Source organism: Phalacrocorax aristotelis, chromosome 19 (genome assembly GCF_949628215.1).
Source record: "Phalacrocorax aristotelis chromosome 19, bGulAri2.1, whole genome shotgun sequence".
NCBI lineage: Eukaryota > Metazoa > Chordata > Aves > Suliformes > Phalacrocoracidae > Phalacrocorax > Phalacrocorax aristotelis.
In genome coordinates, this window is record NC_134294.1 from 3,192,375 (window position 1) to 3,212,584 (window position 20,210).

Here is a 20,210-nt window from a genome sequence, read left to right on the forward strand (position 1 = left end):
AGTATTGTAATTCAACTTCCATGCTGTTCCCCAGAGATGTGTCCAGATTCAGAAGTGCCAGCTGAGGAGTTACTTTGCTACTGCTGAATTGCTGGCGAAATGTACTTTTTTGCTTTCAGTTCCTTTTTGGTTGCTTACAGAATTCAAAATTTTCACTATTGTTGGCTTTAACTCTTGAGAATTTTGACTGCGCCTTGGAAGTATTTGACCAATAGAGCATCACCTCTGCCTCAGTCTGACACATTGGTAGCTTTGTTAAGGCCCTTAGCTTTTGATATTCTGTGGTTAACCAAAACGGCAGAGTATGTCTGTGTTAATGAAAAGGGAGAAGGAGATATTTTTGAGTTTATGATTTAACACCTATGACATAAAAATCCACTTCCAAAGCCTAATGGTGTTTTGCAAAGAATATACTGATAATTGAGTTAATATTGGGAAGACTGGCCCCTTTGAACAATATTTCTTGTGTGGAAGAACAGTCCTCTACATATGTGAGTAGTCAGAGGGGTGTAGGGGCTGAATGGGTTCATTCACTGGTGGTTAGAGCTGGAAAAAGCTTCTGGTTTCCTCTAAGCCATTTGCTTTTCCTGCAGCATTTTCTATTACATTGCCCTTGCCAGAGAGTTGTCAGCTCTGGTTTTGATGATCTCCAGTGATCAAGTTTTGATTTATATGTCTTTTGTATGTCATTTGTATGTCTTGCGCTTTGCTAGGTTTTCTTTTAGGGCATTGCCTTGATGTCTAAAAATTTTCCATGTAATTTAACTTACTTTGTTCACAGATTATTTAATCTGAGGTCTGACTGAACAGGATAGAGATGCCTGGTTCTTAGGTTTTGGTGACGTTTAATAATCCAGAATGCCTAGTAAAAGTAACTGAAAAATATATAATTATAGAATAGAAACAGATTCCCCAACTCCGGTATGTATTTCAGTGTTCAAGGTTACCTGACAGTGACTTTGAAAGAGCTTCTTAGGCCTTTCCTCTTGGGAGACTGGTCAAAAGCCATTGATTTTCATTAGGTTTTTTACTTACGCTGAAGACTCTGGACTCAGCAGTATGGATCTTCAGTAGCATCTCTCAAGGGATCTTATACAGCAGTGCTTTTATATTGTTCCTTTGTGATCATTTCTGTGATCTCTGTTTCTTTCAAAGTATGTATATTTTGTCCTCCTATTTCACTCCCTCCCCACCCCCCACCGCCCCGCAATATGTTTGCCGTTTTGGTAACTGCAGCTACTGGTGAATGAACAACAGGGCTTCCAGGGAATCAGGGGTGTTTCGGCATGAGACGTGTCTCCAAAACCCCATGTGGGGTAGGGGCAGCCCTGCCCCGTGTCAGCGTGACAGCACTGCAGAGGGGAGTTGAGCAATTCCTATTAACCTTGTTGAGAGTTCTTCACATTCATTGCTGTGCAAGAAATGACCTCATAAATACACGGAAAGATCTCTCCTTTCACTGTCTTGTCCTCTGGACCTTCACTTCCTGTATTGCAGGAGACGGTGCGACTCAAAGGGTTTGCATGATTGTGCAGTGGATGAGGTAAGCAGTCTGGAATATCAGGACAGACAAGAGCCCTTACTAGATGGCAAGGAGCTAGTATCACCAACAAAAACAAGAAGCGGAAACTTTGCTCTTGCATGGAATGTACTGCTTGATAGCCATGACCTCGCTCTGTCAGCACTGGAGTCTAGACAATTATGTCTGCAAGGTACTCCTAACAGGGTGGCAAAATGACGGGCAGCTGTAGAATGCCACAAATGCCATAATACGGTGATTATTTTGGGGTAGAGAACAAAGATCCTGGAGGCACTGCTTGAAAACTTTTGCTTTGAAAACTGATCAGAGATTTTTTGGTTGTTTTGGTTTGTATTTTGCTTATATCAATCTTGATTTTGTTCAGTGTACAAAAAAAAAAAAAACCAAACAAAAACAACCAACCCTGAAATCTCAACTGTTCTTTCTGTCGTTAACTTCACAAAATTTTCAAAGTCAGGCCTTAATGTCGTCATTTAGGAAGATGCCTTGTCGTGTCAGTGTGCTATCCTCTTCCAGTTCGGTTACAATTGGGATGATAATAAGAAGTCAGTGGAGGAAGGAACACTGAGGAAGGGATGAGAGCTGTGCAAGCCTGCACTGCTGCTGAGACCTGGAGCCGGTTTCCCTCAGTGTTCCACTGAATTCAACAGAACCGAAAACCTCAGAGGAATGGCAGGTGCTTGAGAGACTTGTATAACTGGAGAGTTTTAGCTGAGTGCGATTTTTGGGCTATAAATTCTGTTTAGGATGAGGGTGTTGCAGAGAGGTTATGTAAAAAATAGTGTCAGGTCTTAGAATTTAGCCTTGTACTCCCAGTAATGGGAAATTTGGCAAGTTTTGAAATGAGTTTCTACAGCGGCATGCTCCTCCCACATTATCTACACCAACTGCATCTGTAGTTCCAAGAATAATTCACTTTGGTCTTTATGCATTGTATTGACATACTATCGTCCTGGTTTGTATGAATTAGTATATATCTTTTAAAAACTTCTTTGTAACATATACCAGTGCTATATGATAAAAGATTAACTGCACCGGGACTAGAGCTGGAAATGAAATTACTACTAATCTCCTGAAAGGAGGGCAAAAGACTGAGACTGACGCTAAAGTCATTCTGAGCTGTGACCTTTTTTAAGGTGTAGGACAAAAGCTATTAGTACCTCACATAGATTTCAGTACGAGCGCTTAATCTAAAATGCCTTTTAAAATATTGCTCATTCTCAAACATTCATCTCTGATTCCATTTTCAGAACCTGTAGAATACTCTTACTAAACTGTATTTGAGAGTTAGCTCTTGCCTAAAGAAGAACCTGACATCAAATTCTTACCGCATGGGAATTTTAATCTGCCATGGGGTTCCATCCAGACGGGTCGTAGTGTTCCAAACCGGAAAACGTTTGTTTTGTCAAGTACAAAGGTGTATAATTTCTGATAATTTGCAGGAGGAGTGGGGAAGCAATGAGATAGCATACCTGAAGTAAACTCAGTAAGTCCTTCTGCTTGCTGTCTGTCAGTTTTTAAATCCACTGTGGCCAGTCATCAAGAAAACACTTGTATTCCGCAGGTAGTAACCAATTCCTGACATGTCTTGCAACCCACTCCGACTTCAGAACATGAATAGACGTGATCTGGCCACCCCAGAAGAGATTAGTTCTGATATAAGGAAAAGAGCTGATTTAAAATTACATAATTTCAGAGCTGAGAGGAACTGGTTTTCCATAGACTATGATTAATCGCCATGTACTTGTTTTTAAGAGGCGCCATGATCTAACATAATGAAACCATAAAGCCTTTAAAATGATGTTTATAAAAGAAATGGACACAGTTCTGAAGTACTTTACCCAATGCAAATGCAGTATGCAAATGTACTGCACAAACAGATGTTGAGCTGCCCTGGTGTATAATGGTTTTTAAAAGGCTCAGTGTAAAATTTACATATTCTTAGATTCCAGTACTAAGACAATGTTGTCAAGAGAGCATCTGCCTACATACGGAATGCTTTCTATGCCCTGTGGAGGTAGCAGAATGGCATATAGTCCATGTATCAAATGGGTTTCTCTGTAGTAATTTAGCAACGCAAATAAGCAACTAGCCACTTTTAAAAAGGCAGTCGGACATGTCTCAAAATGAAGAAGATAATGTAATCTAAAAGGAAAGTTTGCATTTTCTATGTTGTAGATATTTTGGAGTAATGAGAATATTTACCCATAGTGCAAGTATCAGGTTCTAGGTAATTAATCTCTCCTGTTGTGTGTGTGGTTGAAAAAAACCCACCATAGGAACTGAACAGTTTCAGGGATACTTTTAATGATGGTTACTTTAATCTTATTGAAATTTAAGCACTTAATCTTACAGCAAAGTAGTAGAGCGTGTCATAACTTATCAGTAACCAGAAGTACGTGACAAGAATTGGGGAGTGAATGTTTTTCCATTTCATACAAAATAACGTATTCATTTGGAACTTTTGGTAAACTATGAGAGAATAGACTTTATTGCATCGCTTTATGGTCTGTAGAAAGGCTTTCTTTCTATAAAGATTACATACTGACAGCAACTTTATTTCATGGCTTCCTGTTGGCAGCTCCCTTCCTTGTTGATTGAATTTAAGGATGGGCAAAAGAACCCTTGTCTCAAGTCCCAGGCTTAGATGGCATTAAGCCTGTTATGTGTGCTAGTGCCAAGGCCAGCAGTTTGAATAACATGCTGAATAAGTGTCTCTGGTTGGCAAGCACAGCCAGAATTTATCGGATATTGGACCTCTTGATGCCTGCAGCAGCATTCTGGCTGGAGCTGTTTTAGCTTATAATTTAGAACATACCTGTCTTTTGTTACTGAGTATGTTGTAAAGAGAATAAATAAAGTTAACAAGTGGAACTCGCAGAGTAACAGACTTGTCATCTCACATCAGGCTACAGTGATGTCATGTGAAAATATTGTCCCAGCGAGACCGTGCTGTCTTGGCACACCAAAATCCAGCACTTTTTAAAATGCTTAAGGAATGGCATCAAGACCGTAAAATGAGGCTTCCCACAAAATATAAGGACTGCATCAATGCTGTAAGAAATCTTGAGGTAAGTTTTAAAGATGAAGTTATACATTAATGTTGTAGTGCCTCCGAAGCCCGCTCATGCACCAGAAATCATTTAGCATAAAGATGCTACATGTGCTGTATAAGGCCAACAGAAAGCGGTGATGCCTACCTCAGGGGTTACGATGTAGATATCAAACAAAAGGCAACAGCCGAAAACAAACAGAGAACTGATGGAGATTGTAAAGCGAGCGATTTCAGCACTGCTCATCTAGCCTTTTTTAAGGTTTTGGAAAGGCATCACAGCAATGGAGGGTTTAAGGTGGGATTTGAATAGCAACAATAAGGACTTTTGGGGAATGTTTACGGAGGCACAGGCAGTGTGGTAGAAAACACAAGCTGTTTGAAAATTAATGCTGGGAGGTAAAGGCTGCAATAGGAGCTCTGATGCTAAATGAAAGGTGATCAGTAACATGGGGCTTAGACCTGGAAAGCTTGAAGGGGAGGCAGTGAAATTCAAAAGGAGAGTTGACCTGGTCAAAGCGGTAGATTAGGTAGTTGACCTTGAGCAGGGGGGTTGGACTCGATGACCTCCAGAGGTCCCATCCAGCCTTGACCATTCTGTGATTCTGTGATCTTAGTTTTATTTGTACCAAAGAAAGGAGAAAAGCTGCTTTTCTGAACTTCGTGGCTCTCAAAATGGTTTTGGTCTATGATGTTTCACCTTACTTATCTGAAGTGATTCATCCCTGTTTCATTTGTGTGGTTTCATCACCTACAGTGACTTGTAAATGTGCCACTGCGTATTTCTGTGGCATTTATGTCATGAGTCTGGCACAGGCTAGGAAAATGTCTCGGATTTGTAGAACTATTTCCATCTGAAGCACTGACTTATATAGGTAGTTTTTACTGCATTATAAAATGAATTAAACATGCTGTTGAGCTAATGTCTAATTAGTCTGGCACAGCAATTTGCCTTAAGAGAGTGACCATAAGCCCTGCATAAGTTTCTAAGCTTTCTAACTAAAGAGTTTGGAAGGAATGAAAGATTTTTTTTGTTTGGTTGGGTTTTGGTTTTGTTTGGGTTTTGTTTTTTTTTTTTACCCTGCTGTAGAAACCTGTCTTGACAGAGTGATACTATGCAGTGGATAGTAAAAATGTGATGGAGGAACTTAGGCTCTGAATAGACTCTGAATTGCATTTCTCAGACAGATCTGCAACATTCAAAAGGGAACATACACAAAGTTAGTACATCAAGAACTAGCTGAGTTTACATCATACTACCACAGCCAAGACCAGGAACTTAGCCTTACAGTAACCTGAGACGTGTGAAAGCATTATGACAGTTTTTCCAAGGAAAGAACTAGGACAAACAGATGACTCTACAGAAGCAGCCAGTTAATTCTACAGCAACTGTGAGCAGAAGGAAAAAAGGCAACGGTTCTTTTTATTTCCTTCCCATAACATTGGACAAGTGTGTAGAAACTTTCATTCTGGGCAGTTTGGAAAGGTCAGCTAATGATTATTGATTTTGAGTGTTTGTTTCAAAATCCATTAGGTTAGTTTTTAACGTTGGTTTTTCAATTTGATTTCTGGACTGAATTGAAATACAAATCTAATACCATTGCTGCTTTAAGGTATTGTGTAGGAAAGGAAGACGGAACAAGAAGAATCCTTACGACAGAGAACAACAGCCTCAGAGCTGACCACCAAGAGAGAACAAACTCTGGAATTTTTAAACCTGTGTGCTTATCAGGAATATAGAGCAGAAATTATTAGAGAGATCTTTTTAGCTGGGCCCAGATGCTGCTGTTCAAAGCGTCATATCAACATGCTGGAGAGCCGAACAAGTCAGACCCAGGCACTGCCAGATCCATTGGCTGATAACACTGACGCCAGTAGAAAAGGGTCAAATACATGTTGTTTGACCTTTATCCCAGTGGGGATTAAATAGGTGCTAATTAATAGACTTGGGAATAGATGGATACCTTGGCACAGTTTGTAGCTAATTTAAATTGTTCGTCCTATTAGCTTAGCCATAAACTATGCATAATTACAAAAGGATTTTGTGGACAGCCACCCTTACGGTGCCACCTTCTTCATTACAATTCAGTGAATACAGTGCTACAGAGCTTACTTGTTTTGATTAACATAGGGATTTCTTGTCTAATGCTGCCTGAGCAAATGTGTCAGTGCCCCACTTGTAGCGAACAAATAGTGTTTGAAAGAACAAATGCAGCTCTGCTGAGATCAGTTACGCTTTACCTGTGGGACTGTGAGATAAACGGGCTTTCAGCACGTAATCAGTGGCAGTTGTACCTCTGAGTAACTTAAGTCCACTTAAACAATTTAGGATTATACATATTTTGAAGTGGTATAGAAGTGATGCCTGGAAAGAGACTCGGCTGTGTTTATCCTGTAGTATGACATATTTTTAGCCACAGGTTAGGAAAAGTCTCTATAAAGGTGGGGTGGCAGTTGGTATGACCAGCCTAATGTATTTCACCCCTTATCTAAATGAAACAACCATTTAAAATAGGTGCACATGGAGTTCAAGCTTGACTTCTCATTCAGTCGGTGTTCCTTCCCTTGGTCAGCACAGATTATCAGCTTGCACCGGTTGTATCGATAGATAGCGTTTGTGTTTTAGGTATGTCCTCTTTCCCAGTAAGCCCTGGACTGAAAGTGCCGGCTAAGTTTCTGTGAGTGCTGGCTTGTATCAGAAAGCGAAAACTTCAGACACTGAACAAAATCTTATTTCAGTGTTTCTTAAAAGCTTCACTGTGCAGCAGATGTGTCCTGTAGCTGGGCCTACGTTAAGAAATCAGGAGTTACCACTCAAGAAAAGCATGCTATTTTAAGTAATTATAAGTGTTTTTCCATTCTTTCTGTTCTGTTTGCACTTTGAATCACTGGGTCCACCCAAGTTACATTTTGAAGGTTTTCTTCATATCTGAGGAGTTGGACAAACTTGCGCCACTGTAACTGAAAGCAGACATTGTTAGATAATCTTTTAACTCTGGGTGCTGGACTTTAAGAAAAACCTCAGATATACTAGACTTAAAATAAATTAATGGGAGTGGAAGATGTTGTTGTAAAGGCACTGCACAATTCACCTTTCTGTGCCCTTGAAGAGAGTGGATCAGCAAAAACAGCAAACAATCAGGTATTTTCTACATGAAGATTAAATTAGCGTTTGTCTTAGATCTGTCATTTTAATCTCCTTGCTTGTAAACAGAGACACCTCGCCTGTAGAATCAGTGCATTTGCTGGGCGAGACTTGGCTGTGGTAGTTTGGAGAGGGAATGGGAAATCCTGACATCCACTTTCAGCCGCTTAGTTTTATGTTGACTACTAATTCAAATTCCCTGTGCCCTACCTCCTAAAAAAAACCAGAGCAGTAAGGACAAAACTCAGTTACTGCCTTAAAGAGAAGAGGTCATGCTTCCAAGTAGAATATTAAAGACATCCAGCTGGTACAAATACTTCTTTCCCAAAGTGGTAATAGAACAGGGCTGGCTCTGACCACAGCGAGCTGTCAGAAATGATGTAAGAACATTTCCAAGGCTCTTGGGAAACACGGCAGCCCTGTCGCACCAAACCGAGCTGTTTGATTTTGGGTTTTGGGATACGCTGATTGTGCAATGTTGTGGAGTGTTCTTTGTGTTGCTCGTTATTTGATTTTAACCCAGGCCCCTTAGAGACTATTGTCTATGTTGTGTTTATGTTTGAATGTGTGCTTTATGGAAGCAAGAGGTTTGCCTCCTTAAAAGCAAAACGTTTAGCCATCAAAGGGGTTTTTCGGGTTTCATTTCCCTAGCTGATGATGTGCAACTGTTGCAGGTTGCTCAACGACACCTTCTGCGCTGTAAGGACGTGTGTGTACGTATGCACACGTGTGTGTACGTGTGGGGGTAAGCGTGTGTGCTAGTGATCTGGCACCTTGCATCTCCTTTACAGCCCCGAGTTCATCAGTGGGTCAGCCAGCTCCTAATGACATCATTACACTTGTTTACTGCTCCCACAGAGGAAGTGCTACGCTGATGGGTTTGACCACTGTCATTATCTTATTTCACCCAGCATTTTTGCAAAATCAGAAATTTAGAAAAGCGTCTTACTTCTATAAAGTGATTTGAGTTTCTCTGACTGAGTTAAAAGAGAAAATAAAAGATTGAAAATTCCTAACCACTGAAACAGTATTTCATGTTGTTGTTGAAATTGTTAGTTCAGTAATCAGAACGCTAGTTATAGATTAAAAAAAGATCCATCTCAAAGGGAGTCACTATAATTGGGATGAACTATTCTACAGTACCTGAAGTCAGAATGGCTTATTTAGCCACTAAAATCAGTGAAAAGTTAAAATACTTTTGGTTTGCTTTTGAGCCACAGATTTAGGCCAAGTTGCATTATTTGTATCAGGATTTGGCCTTCTGAGTGCAATTTCCATGATGACAAAACATGAGAGGTTCCCCACTGATGCGCATGGAGATTGCTGTCAGCCAGCACGCCTGCAAGTCATTTCAGTTAGTACAATTATTTTAGTCTGTTTGTGTGTCTATAAATATTTCGCCGTGGAAGTAAAGATTGTTCTACAGTGAATGTGAGTCAATGAAAAATAGGCCTGGTTTTTAGGGCTGAATTTCACACACTTCTATGAAGTCATTTACAGATCCCCAACGCTCTGCACTCTACTCATAGGTAGAAAATCCTTATGGCGTAGAGCTGTGCCTGTTACCGACTCGTACGCATTACGGAATTATTGTGCCTCAGCTAAGTCTTAGTGACTGACCAGGTTACTTTATATAGTTTAATTTACTGGAAAGTAAAACTTATCTCGTTCTGTGATAGCTTCATTGATTTTTTTCTGTTCATGTTGAAGTGAATTGACTTCATTTTGCATTGCAGTAGCCTAAAAAGCACGCCTGTGATAGGCAGTCACATCCAAAGGGTGGTAACTTCCAGGGAGGTGTGACTTCTTAATATGCTGGAGCTTGATTTGTGACTGCCTGACCAGCCCCTCTAGTTTAAGTAAGTATAATCTTAGCAGGATCTGATTAGAACTGCTTTCATTGTTCCTGGATAAAAGTAATGATCATAAGTTTTGTTTCTACATTTAGATATAATTTTATTTAAGTAGAGCTGTGCTGGTTTTCCCATTTTTAGAAGCAGGGTAGCTACTTCATCTTAACAGTGGAAAAATTGGTATAATCAGTGAAAAATCCTTTTTAGCCACGCTGTACCCCTTGGGGGATGCATGCTCTGAGAGCTTACAGTCCTCTCATAGGCTGAGAGAGTTAAATGTGTCCTAAAAACTGTCATTTGTACAATAGATGAATAGATTTTAGAAATTCTGCCCTGTCGCATAGCAACAGCCACCATTAAAAAATTACATTTTGACATCTACATAAAAAGATAGGAAATCAGTTAAGCATTTAAATATGGAAGCTTTCTTCTAAGCAGTATCATTTCTTTGACTAAAATAGTTACAAGAAAAGCTCCTTTTGATGGCTTTTACATGAATTTAAAGTGGTAGCAATTCTCTTTTTCTGGAGGCAAAGAAAGGGGGCTTGTAGGGGAGCTTGTCTGGAGCTGTTGCAAGCATTCAGTTTATATATGAGCTTCATGCAGGCTATTTTAACTCCCAATACTTCTCCAGTAGCCTCATGGGAGAAATTATTTTTTCAGTGAAGAGCTGCATAATATTATGCACATGGATGATCTGGAGCACATTTTAGGTCTTTCTGGAGGGTAGTTTATAATGACAGCATTAGAAACATTATTCATCCTTAGGTTTCCACGTCTGTTTTTGTTACAAGACTTCTTCCACTTTAACAAATTTAAACATGTCCCCTAGTCTTCCTTTTCTGTGATGTTCCTACAAGAGCTGGGGTTGTCTGCTTGCCTGTGTCATCTTCTGGCTTGTAACTGTTCCTTGTGGCTTTCCTCATTCATCAGAGCTGCTGCTAAATTTACCATTTTGTCCGCTGCGGATGTGACAGTAGAGCAAAATGCAAAGTCCCCTTGACTGGTAGCAGGACTACAGCGACGTATCACAGATCTATGTAACAATGTGGAATAAGCTTGGCTCCGGTTGACACAGCAGTGGGCATGCATTGCTGCCAAAGTTCACAACCGGTCCAGCATCAGAAGGCTAATTGTTGAGTACAGCGTCTGATTGATAAAATTGTATATATTATTTTTTATAGAGCTTGTAGTGGAATCGTATATATCCCCCAAACAAGTGAAGTGCTGATAAAATACATAAAATTATTTAGTTTAAAGCAAAACTGAAGATGTTTGGAATTAAAGCTGACAATATTTTACTCTAAGCTGGAAATCCAGCATAACTGATCCTTTTGTCAGCTCTGCAGGGGACTAGCCCTAGGAGTCCTGGAGTGCAAGACTTTGAGGAGTCTCAAAGGTGGTGGTGCAGTGGCCAGCCTTCTCCACTAGGCGTTAAAACTGCGCAGCATTTCAAGATTAGGAAATCAGTTACAGAAATCATGTCATAAACATAAAGGCAAACTCTAAAAAATAATCCAGTTCTATGGTCATCCAGTTTGTAGCTCTTTAATTCTTCTGTTCCATAAATTTATGTTAGGTCTGATTTTTCAAAAGTTTTTTAGTTAAGAAGTTGCTGACTTTTCAGTTCACTGTTGGTAGAACCAGGCAATTTTATGAGTTACTTTCCCTCAGTCAGGTGATGGAAATAATAGTGTTGGATCCAGGTTATTAATTTCACGTGTTCCTTACTACTGATCGATGGGCCGAGGCCAAGTGTATAAGGTTTAACAAGGCCCAGTGCCGGGTCCTGCCCTTGGGTCACACCAACCCCAGGCAACGCCCCAGGCCTGGGGCAGAGGGGCTGGGAAGTGCCCGGCGGAGAAGGCCCTGGGGGTGCTGGCTGACAGCCGGCTGGGCATGAGCCAGCAGTGCCCAGGTGGCCAAGGAGGCCACCAGCCCCCAGGCTTGTGTCAGCACTGGTGTGGCCAGCAGGAGCCGGGCAGGGATGGGGCCCCTGTGCTCGGCCCTGGGGAGGCCCCACCTCGAATGCTGGGCTCAGGTTTGGGCCCCTCGGGACAAGGGGGACCTTGGGGGGCTGGAGCGTGTCCAGAGAAGGGCAGCGGGGCTGGGGCAGGGTCTGGAGCACAAGTGTGCTGGGGGGCGGCTGAGGGGGCTGGGGGGGTTTAGCCTGGAGAAGAGGGGGCTGAGGGGAGCCCTTCTCGCTCTCTGCAGCTGCCTGAGAGGGGCTGGAGTGAGGGGGGGGCTGGTCTCTGCTCCCAAGTCACCAGCGACAGGACGAGAGGAAACGGCCTCAGGCTGCGTCAGGGGAGGTTTAGGTTGGATATTGGGAAAATGTCTTCACTGCAAGAGAGGTCAGGCCCTGGCACAGGCTGCCCTGAGAGGGGGGGGAGTCACCGTCCCAGGGGATGCTCAGAAACGTGCAGACGTGGCACTTGGGGCCATGGTTTAGGAGGCCTGGGGGTGTTGGGTTGGGGGTTGGACTTGATGGTCTTAGAGGTCTCTTCCAACGTTCATGATTCTGTGATTCTACTTCTATGATTTCCCTGTAATCTAAACTTTTGTTTGTTTTTAGCTTTACAAAAATTCTCTTACCATTCAGTGTCAACATAACTCTTTGTCACAGTAAATGTTTAACTATAGTACATTAAACCTGCCACATGTTAAGAACCTTTTACCCTGAGAGGTATGTGCAATAAGTAAAAACACAAATGCAGCATTTTGGAAGGAAAATGTGCAAACAGCAAACCTGCAACTATGTCGAAATGCCCTGTTGGGCCAGGGCATATTTGTCAAGCAGATCCAGTAATTTTTTTTTCCTTTGAAATGTTATTTACTGGCTTTCTATGCCTTCATCCTGTCTGCTGTGCTTGCAGTGCAAAAGGGCTTTCCGCACCTGCATATTTACCCTCCCCACAATTTCCTGAGATCTCTGTGGACATTTTTATATGAACCTGGATTACAGGGATGGCATGCCAAGCAAATGGAGACAGCAGCGCTCTAGTTATTTTTACAGGATGGAGTATTATATTTCTGTTGGTAGATATCTTCAAAGCCTTACCTCTACCTCAAATACACAACTTTAAAAAACTTACCCCTCTCCCCACCCCCCAGATATGCCACTTCTTTCTGCTTTGCAGCCAGAGCATTTTATTGCTGGATATTTCTTTGTGTGCTTTGGTTCCCTGGAGCAGAGGCCGGTTCTAACACATGGTGTGGCAGACATTCACGATTAAAAATCTGTCGTTTTTTACCCCACAAACGCTTCCATGAACCTTTGCAGGGTGACAGCTTGTGGCCACTTGGTGCTTTTGTTGGAACGTGCACTCCATTTGACCCTGTCCCAGCGTTAATAGGATTGTAAAGGCTGACTCCTGCATGACCTCTTCTTGCAAACAACCCTAACCCTTCCCCTTCCTCAACTGTTCTGTACAACAGAGCTGCAAAGTGTTGCTCCCAAGGCAGTCTGGAGTCGCAGTTCATGTTGCAGACGAAAGCAATTGGAAAAACCACTGGAAAAAAGTCAGCATGGGGCCACCTGTCCTTAAATAGTCCTGACTGTGAGAACAGTAGGCATTTGTTCACGTCTTTAGAGGGAGCTGGTCTTAAACGTCTGTATGCAGACAGAAAATTACAGATTTTCTTTCCAAGGAGGGCCTCTATTGAAAGGAGACAGGTGTTTACATACTTCTCTATAGCTATTTAGGTGCTGTTTTGTTTTCTTCAGAGGAGAAGAAAAGGGTGACTGGGGTACAATTGGAACTGACGGTGGTTTAGGTGAATAATGTTAATCCCATTGAGTGCTAAATCAACATATAAAGTAATAAAAGTTCTGACTCTAGTCTAAAGGAATTGGAATTCACTCTCTTAGTCTCCTTCTGAAGTCTCTTTAGACCTAACTTAATCTCATTGCTGTATGTTACTCCTGGCCTTACCCAGTTTATAATAGAGTCTGTGTTTTGTGTTTACCATGCTGGCAGGATTAAATTTAAATTAGGTTTTATAGTCTAATGTCTTTACAACGTCTAAATGCTAATCTAGAAAAGCTTGTGTGTAAAATAGGTAAATGGGCTTACTTTCCTGATTTCCCCATGCTTACCTATAATCTTTCTTATACCCATCCCTCGCAGCTTTGATATTCACTTTCCACTGTGGGAACTGAGGAAATTTTGCCACTGGCCTGCTTTGTTTGCTTACTTTTATACAAGTGTCGCTAAGGGGCTGGGTTAAGTATTTTGACCTACTTCAGGCATCAAAAGGTTCTTTTTTCCCTTCTAAAGCAAAGATTGGCTTTTCACACTGAAGGGCCACACCTTTCACTCCTCCAGTAATCTGTCTTTAGCTTGCCTCCCCCATGAAGAACTCCTGAAAGAACTTGTCTGACTTTGCCCTGGGGGCAAGAGAGGGGAAGGGGTGGAGGAGAAAACCCTTATGCCATTGACAAAGCAAAATACACGAGAACTTTGGAGGCTGTGGGATTTAGCCTCCTGTTCTCATGATATGCAAAACTCTGCCAGGATTATGGGATACACTGGAATGCATTTCTTCTGAGGACCAACTGTGAGTTAGTACTGCTAGGCTTTGTAAATATACGGGGATAAGACTGACATAATTCAGTGGATTATCTACACTTTGTACTTCCTAAAAGTATTCAGGAACTCTCAGTGTTGGGTGCAGAAAGGCTTTCGCTGTTTGAACAAAGGTAGCAGTCTGTGCAATTGCAGATACCGGCTCAAACTGAGCAACTGTTGTTTCACTGGACTCAGAAGGAGGTTGAAAGGGGGAATGAAATGTGTTGACCTACCAACTACTTCCTATCTTTGCTGCTCTGTGGCGAGGAGTTGTGGTTGATTTGCGGAGGCAGCGATAATGACATCAGGCAGGAAGGGCACATCCCTGCCTCTGTGCAACCCTTCAATCTTTCAGTGTCTTCAAACTGATATCTAGAATTGCTTCATGAATTGTAAAATGCAGAATATTTTTGAACGGAAGTTATATCTGCTAATCACCATGCACATTGTTGTGTTGGAAAAGACTAAACATGAGCAATTCTGTACTAAAATACAACCCAGATAATCCAAGGGTTTACACCTCAACAATCGTTGACAAGGAATGTCAAGAAATGGCACATGTTCAGTCTCAGAAATGCTCTTGTTGTGGGACACCTTTCAAAGGCTGGTCTAGTTCACTGGAGGGATAAAGTCTAGCACAGCAGGTTTGCAGAAGATACAGTGTCAAATTAATTGACGGTGTAAAAGGGCAACATACCTTTGCTGCTGTTCTTGAATTGTGCTAGCAATAAAATCGGACCAAGCAAGTTAAATAGCCTTGTAAACGATGTAAAATTAGCTCTAACCTCATCACCTGCACCAATAATATACTTAAGACACTGCAAGCATAGATCATGTGTGCATATTGTGGTTGACAGCAACTTCAATCTAGACCAGTTTATATAAATTAGTGGCTTTATCTGATTGTGTGGCGGTCAAAAGCCTAACTCTTACATGCTTGTGTTACAGTGAAAATCGGGATTTAAACTTGCAGTCAGGTTTGGGGCTTTTGGCAAGTAGCCAGCGCAGACCTCTATTAGAAAGTCTTGCCTTAGTATGACAGCAGCTAAAACCTTCCTTCTGACTCCCCTCCGACCTCAGGGCATGTCTCATTAGCAGATTAAGTCCAGAGTTAAACGAGTCCTCTGGGAGCGGAGGATGCAGCGTCTACTGAGCCTGCCACTCTAGCTGAAATGATTTTCCTGAGGCCAGATAAGGAGTTCTGTGATTTGCCAGAGCAAAGATGTAGAGATAAGGTTTGTTTTGCAAAACCTGCCAGTGACTAAATCCTGGGAAAATCTGCACTAAGCTGTGATGTCACAGCCCTTACCTACTTTCAAGTTAATTAAGAGGAGGGCGTGTTAAGTTCCTCTGTCATCATAAATCTATTCTTTCCTCTGTCCAATGGTAGGAAGGCTCCTACCCTGCTGCGGCCCGGGCTCTCATCGCCTCTCGCTAGCAGCCTGGAGCATAAGCGATTGCTTTAACATTCCACCTGCCTCCCTGACTGCCAACCACTGGGGTCACCCAGAGGTAAGCACAGGGCAGGAAGCCTCCAGGAGCGGGCCTGCCACAGCGGGGATTAACCGCCTCGCTGGGCTCTTGCCCTCGCCAATTTTCTGGTCAGTAACTTTTTGAAAGGAGAGCGTGTCTAGTGCGGTAGGGAGGGGCTGGCAGGAGAGGATGAAGAGAGATGAAGAGGGAGAAGGAATAGTGGCTGGATTCCTTCCAGGACGGAAAACTGTCTGTCCAAGAACTCTTCCAAAACACAAATTAAATATTCCTCTATCCACCATTAAATTAGCATGAATGGGTGGCTGTGCAACATCCTGACAAGCTGTGTAATAAGGAACGCCGTGTCTCTTTTCTCCTTTATTCCTCTGCATTTTCCTCTGTCCCAGACAGGAACTTCTGTGTCTGTAAGAGTCATTCTCTCCAGGACTTAGCCTCCAGTTGGGACACACTTACTGCCAATTTAGAATTAAACTTAAAAAGGAAAGGGGACACAGACCAGACTCAGAGACCCATGTCTACATTCTGAAAATTGTGCTTCCTAGTAAAATGGACCGTTTCCCAAATTGCAGGTCTAGGCTCTGTACAAATGCAGAGCCCTCAAATCCTAACTAGGGCAGGATAAAGCTAAATGATGTCTTTCTTGATGTTGACTGAGCAAATATAGAGTTCCTTACCTGCTTGCTTGCATGTAAAGGGAAGTGAAGTGCAAACTGCGCCACTGTAGGCTAAGTGGAGCTCAGCAAAGCACAGGCCCAGGCCTACCATCACTCATCAGTTTAACAGTGAGCACAAGTTTTCTTCAGGAGCATTGAAAACACGCACAATTATCCCTAACTCTTGAACTGCCTAGTTGAATGGTTAAGTGAGAATGTTACAAATAACACAACTCTATGAGTGCCAAACAGCAAACTGTCAAGTTGCAGATTCTGCAGAAGGAGGTGAGTTCAGGAGGGCAGAAGACTGATGAGTGGGCTTGTAGAAATCTCAGGAGGCAATAGTAGAGTAAGGACCTAGAAAACCCTTAATGAAACAGCTGCAAGCAAGAAAAGAAGTATTGCCTACACAGAAACACTAAGCCAAAGCCCTCTGTAAAGCCGACTGCAGGAGCAACAGAAGGCTCAACTCCGAGGCTAATGCAGCAACTGCCTTGTTTCTCTGTAAGATCTGATATCCTAGGAGGCCAGAGGGAAGCCCATGCCAATTTAATTTGGCCAGATGTGAGGGAGGAATTGAAAGTCTTGTATGATCTTGTAGGAGCAGTAAAGCTTGAATTTGGACCAAAAGCATGCTGTACTGAGTTTTGAGTTTTATCCATCTGTAAAAAGTAGCAGAAATCATGGCAGGAAACCTTACTTCCAACTGTGTTGTTAGGGAACTTTCACCCCTCACGAAAGAATGGTCTTTTATTTACTGCTTTTCTCTTACGCAGGCTGAAGGCTTCACCTGAGTGTGAACAGTCTCAAGGACACAAAAACTTCCCATGGAAAAAAAATCAGTACTGAAGTTAATGCTGTCAGCAGGATAACCAGCAAATTCTGTCTTCCCCAGATGGCCCACATTTTATGGGGTCACCTTGAAAGACTTGCCTGTAGGATATTAAGGGTCCCAAAGTAACTGTTGGGGCATAAAAAATGTTATGTCCAAGAGTTGCATCACAGGCAGATGTTCCTTTGACAGGTCGTCCTTTGCTTAACTATTCTTCCATGTATATTTCTTGCCATTCAATGCAGCAGTGGCAACTCTGGGGACTAGGAGGCTGTGTGGATGTTTGAAACAGATCAAAGTGAAGAGTCAGTGATCTACTTTTTATTGTGCAATAGCAGTGTGAAACCCTAGAGTGCTAGGTATGTGAGGTCCGGTTCTTGCCCTACTCCCCTTGTGTGACACCTTATTTCTCTTTCTCTCCTCTTCCTCTCCTTCCTTCCATCAGTCCTCAACTCGTCAGTTAATTTTTTACTGTCTGCATTTGACGGATCCAATCCTGCTAAAAGGTTGAAGTTCGCACCGGTGCAAACTCGGTAGGCATCAAACTTGATGCTTACGGTTGGCATTTGGTAGTGTTTTTTTCTCCCCTTTCCACAGAGATGTAGGTTGTGAAAGAGAGAGCAAGGAAGTGTGTATGCTTCTGGTTGAACAGTATTTTGTAAATATTTCCTGAAAGCTTGTGAAATTTCTCACATGTTCTCGATTTCCCTTCAAGTCTGCAGAGTAGGCATAAGAAATATCACCCAGTCTAGCTCTGAGTTCAGAAGCGAGTAAATAGCCATCAATTTTACAAGCTTTGTGTAGATGCCAAAGCCTGATGGCCAAGGGTGATATGCTGAGACTTTGGAAGACAGGACAATGCAGAAGGCACATTTTTAGCCATATGCTTTCTTATAGTTTTTAAGTCCAGTCACAGCTTTTTCCTTGAAAATTACTTCCCCTGAGATAAGATTTCCCATTAAATGTCTCTGGCATATTTATACATGCTTTGAAGTTTCTGGTTAACCAACTTGTTAGTCCTCTGGTGATTTTGAGAATATAAGTCTACCAGTCTGTGCGTGTTTGTGTTCACAGATGTGCCAATGATCTATAAATGGGATTAATTAGAAGTTTAACTCATTTAGGAAATGGTCCTTCTGCATTTTAGCCTTGCCTAGTCATACTGGAAGAGCTCTTCGACCCTGCCAGAGATTAGTTTTAGTACTGCTTGTGAAATAAGCTTAACTAGTCCTCAAAAATAAGCACATTAAAGCTCTCTGCAAGAGATTTGTTGTGGGGAGGGAATACTGCAGGTCTTAAATTTTTTATGTTTATCTTGCTTTTACTAAGTTAATTGAGTGATATAATTTAGACTTTTTTTCTTGTTCTTTCAACTTCTGGAAAACTCAAAGATTATTAAATCTTTGAAGTTTTAAGCGTGCTCATTTTTAACCGTTAAAAAGATGAATACACCAGTCAGATTCATGCTCAATCACACAGTGGTATGGGAAGCAACTGTAACCCTGGATCACAGGTGATAAGGCCACTGCGTGGAAATAGCACTGTTCCAAGGGCAGCAAAGCATTTATTTTATAGTACTAAATAGTAATTCTGCATTATCAGTGCTCACAATTGCAATTGTGAGCCGTAGTACCTTTTCTTCTGTCCCTTTTGGATCTTGCTGTTTGACTCACAGAGCAGTCAGCTGATTTCAGTAACATCCTCCATTCAGTAATTTATTTTTTTCAGAATGACAAGTGACTCACCATTCATAACATGATGAATGCTGAGAAGACTTAGTCTGAAGAGCAAAAAGGACAGGTTGATTCATATATAGATGTCTTAGGTAACAGAGAGATGAAGTTATATCCCTTCCAGGAGCCTTAAAAGAAAGATAAAATAAGGTTATATACTAAGAAGAAAATCTGTTTAGCTGTAGATTAATGCTTGAAAGACAGTGGTGGAAGCACCATCTCATACTTGAGACTAATATTGTTGTCTCACTAGGAAAAATGATACTGATAAAGCCCCACAATGAAAGTTAATAAACCTGGCAACTCTTCAAGTTTTCTTCTGACCTCCATGATGATGTGGAAATACAGTTAGGGTCGCACTGGTTATGCCTTCATTATATATCAAATCCATCCTATCGGATAGTCAGAATTGTTCTTTGTTCAAGAAGTATTGTATCATTTTTACTGGGTTAATGGGAATGGCAAGTGAAATCTTGCATATATATTAGTTCCAAAATACATTCATACTTAAAATTTCTCACTTGAAATGTCTGTATTAGGATGAACCTCTTGTTCGAAATGCACCTACGACACCAGCCTGCAAACAGCATTGCAAATAGTTACATATGATATGCTGAAAAAATACGTTTTACTGCAGAGCAGATACTATCTCCAGATGTAGAACAAGAAGCAGATAACAGTAGTAGGAAGGTCTGTGATCTTAGAATAATTTCTCTGTGTGTGTATAGCAAAAGCAGGGATAGATTTGAAACTTAACGATACAGAAGATTTGCAAACTGTTTCATATATTTATCATGTTAGGCTAAAAATCTAATTTTTTGTGTTAGCTGTTGTGCTGCTTGTAAAGCACCTGTAAATAGAGGATCAGCAGTGGGGTACAGCTCCCACCATGATACTCAAGTCCCATCCCCATGTAATAGAAATTCATTGTTAGACTTAAATGAAAGCACAGTGAAATGCAGTGAAAACACATCAAAGATGTTCATCAGATTGTTGAAGTTAGAAGCATGTTTTAATTATTTTAGATTTAAAGCAGAAGCAGTTTGACTCTAACAAATGTATCTTGCTGCAGATCATCCTGTGGGGTCGAACTGAGAGATGCCTGAAGGAGACCACAGAGGAAATCAGGATGATGGGGACAGAATGCCATTATTTCATTTGTGATGTAGGAAATCGAGAGGAGGTCTATTGGCAAGCCAAAGCTGTGCGGGAAAAGGTTAGTGTCTGTGGAAACACTGTTTGTGGGCAGCATTTAGTAACGGCTCATATTTGATGAAGAAAAAGAAAAGATTGGCAAATTGGGGAAAAAAGAAGGGTGACCTTCCAGATTATGTTGT

At 41.6% G+C, this 20,210-nt stretch overlaps 1 protein-coding gene across 5 annotated transcripts in view; it reads left to right on the forward strand.

Annotated features, from left to right (window-relative positions):
• The window catches only part of DHRS3 (dehydrogenase/reductase 3), a 33,645-nt gene that overhangs the window by 5,542 nt on the left and 7,893 nt on the right, over positions 1-20,210 (forward strand). For 4 of the 5 annotated variants that reach the window (XM_075113674.1, XM_075113676.1, XM_075113679.1 and 1 more), the window contains exon 2: positions 19,946-20,089. In XM_075113674.1, coding sequence (XP_074969775.1) covers positions 19,946-20,089 — 144 coding nt within the window. Of the gene's footprint in view, positions 1-1,521; positions 1,544-19,945; positions 20,090-20,210 lie in introns of those variants that run through there. The other variant, XM_075113678.1, reaches the window with a different exon arrangement.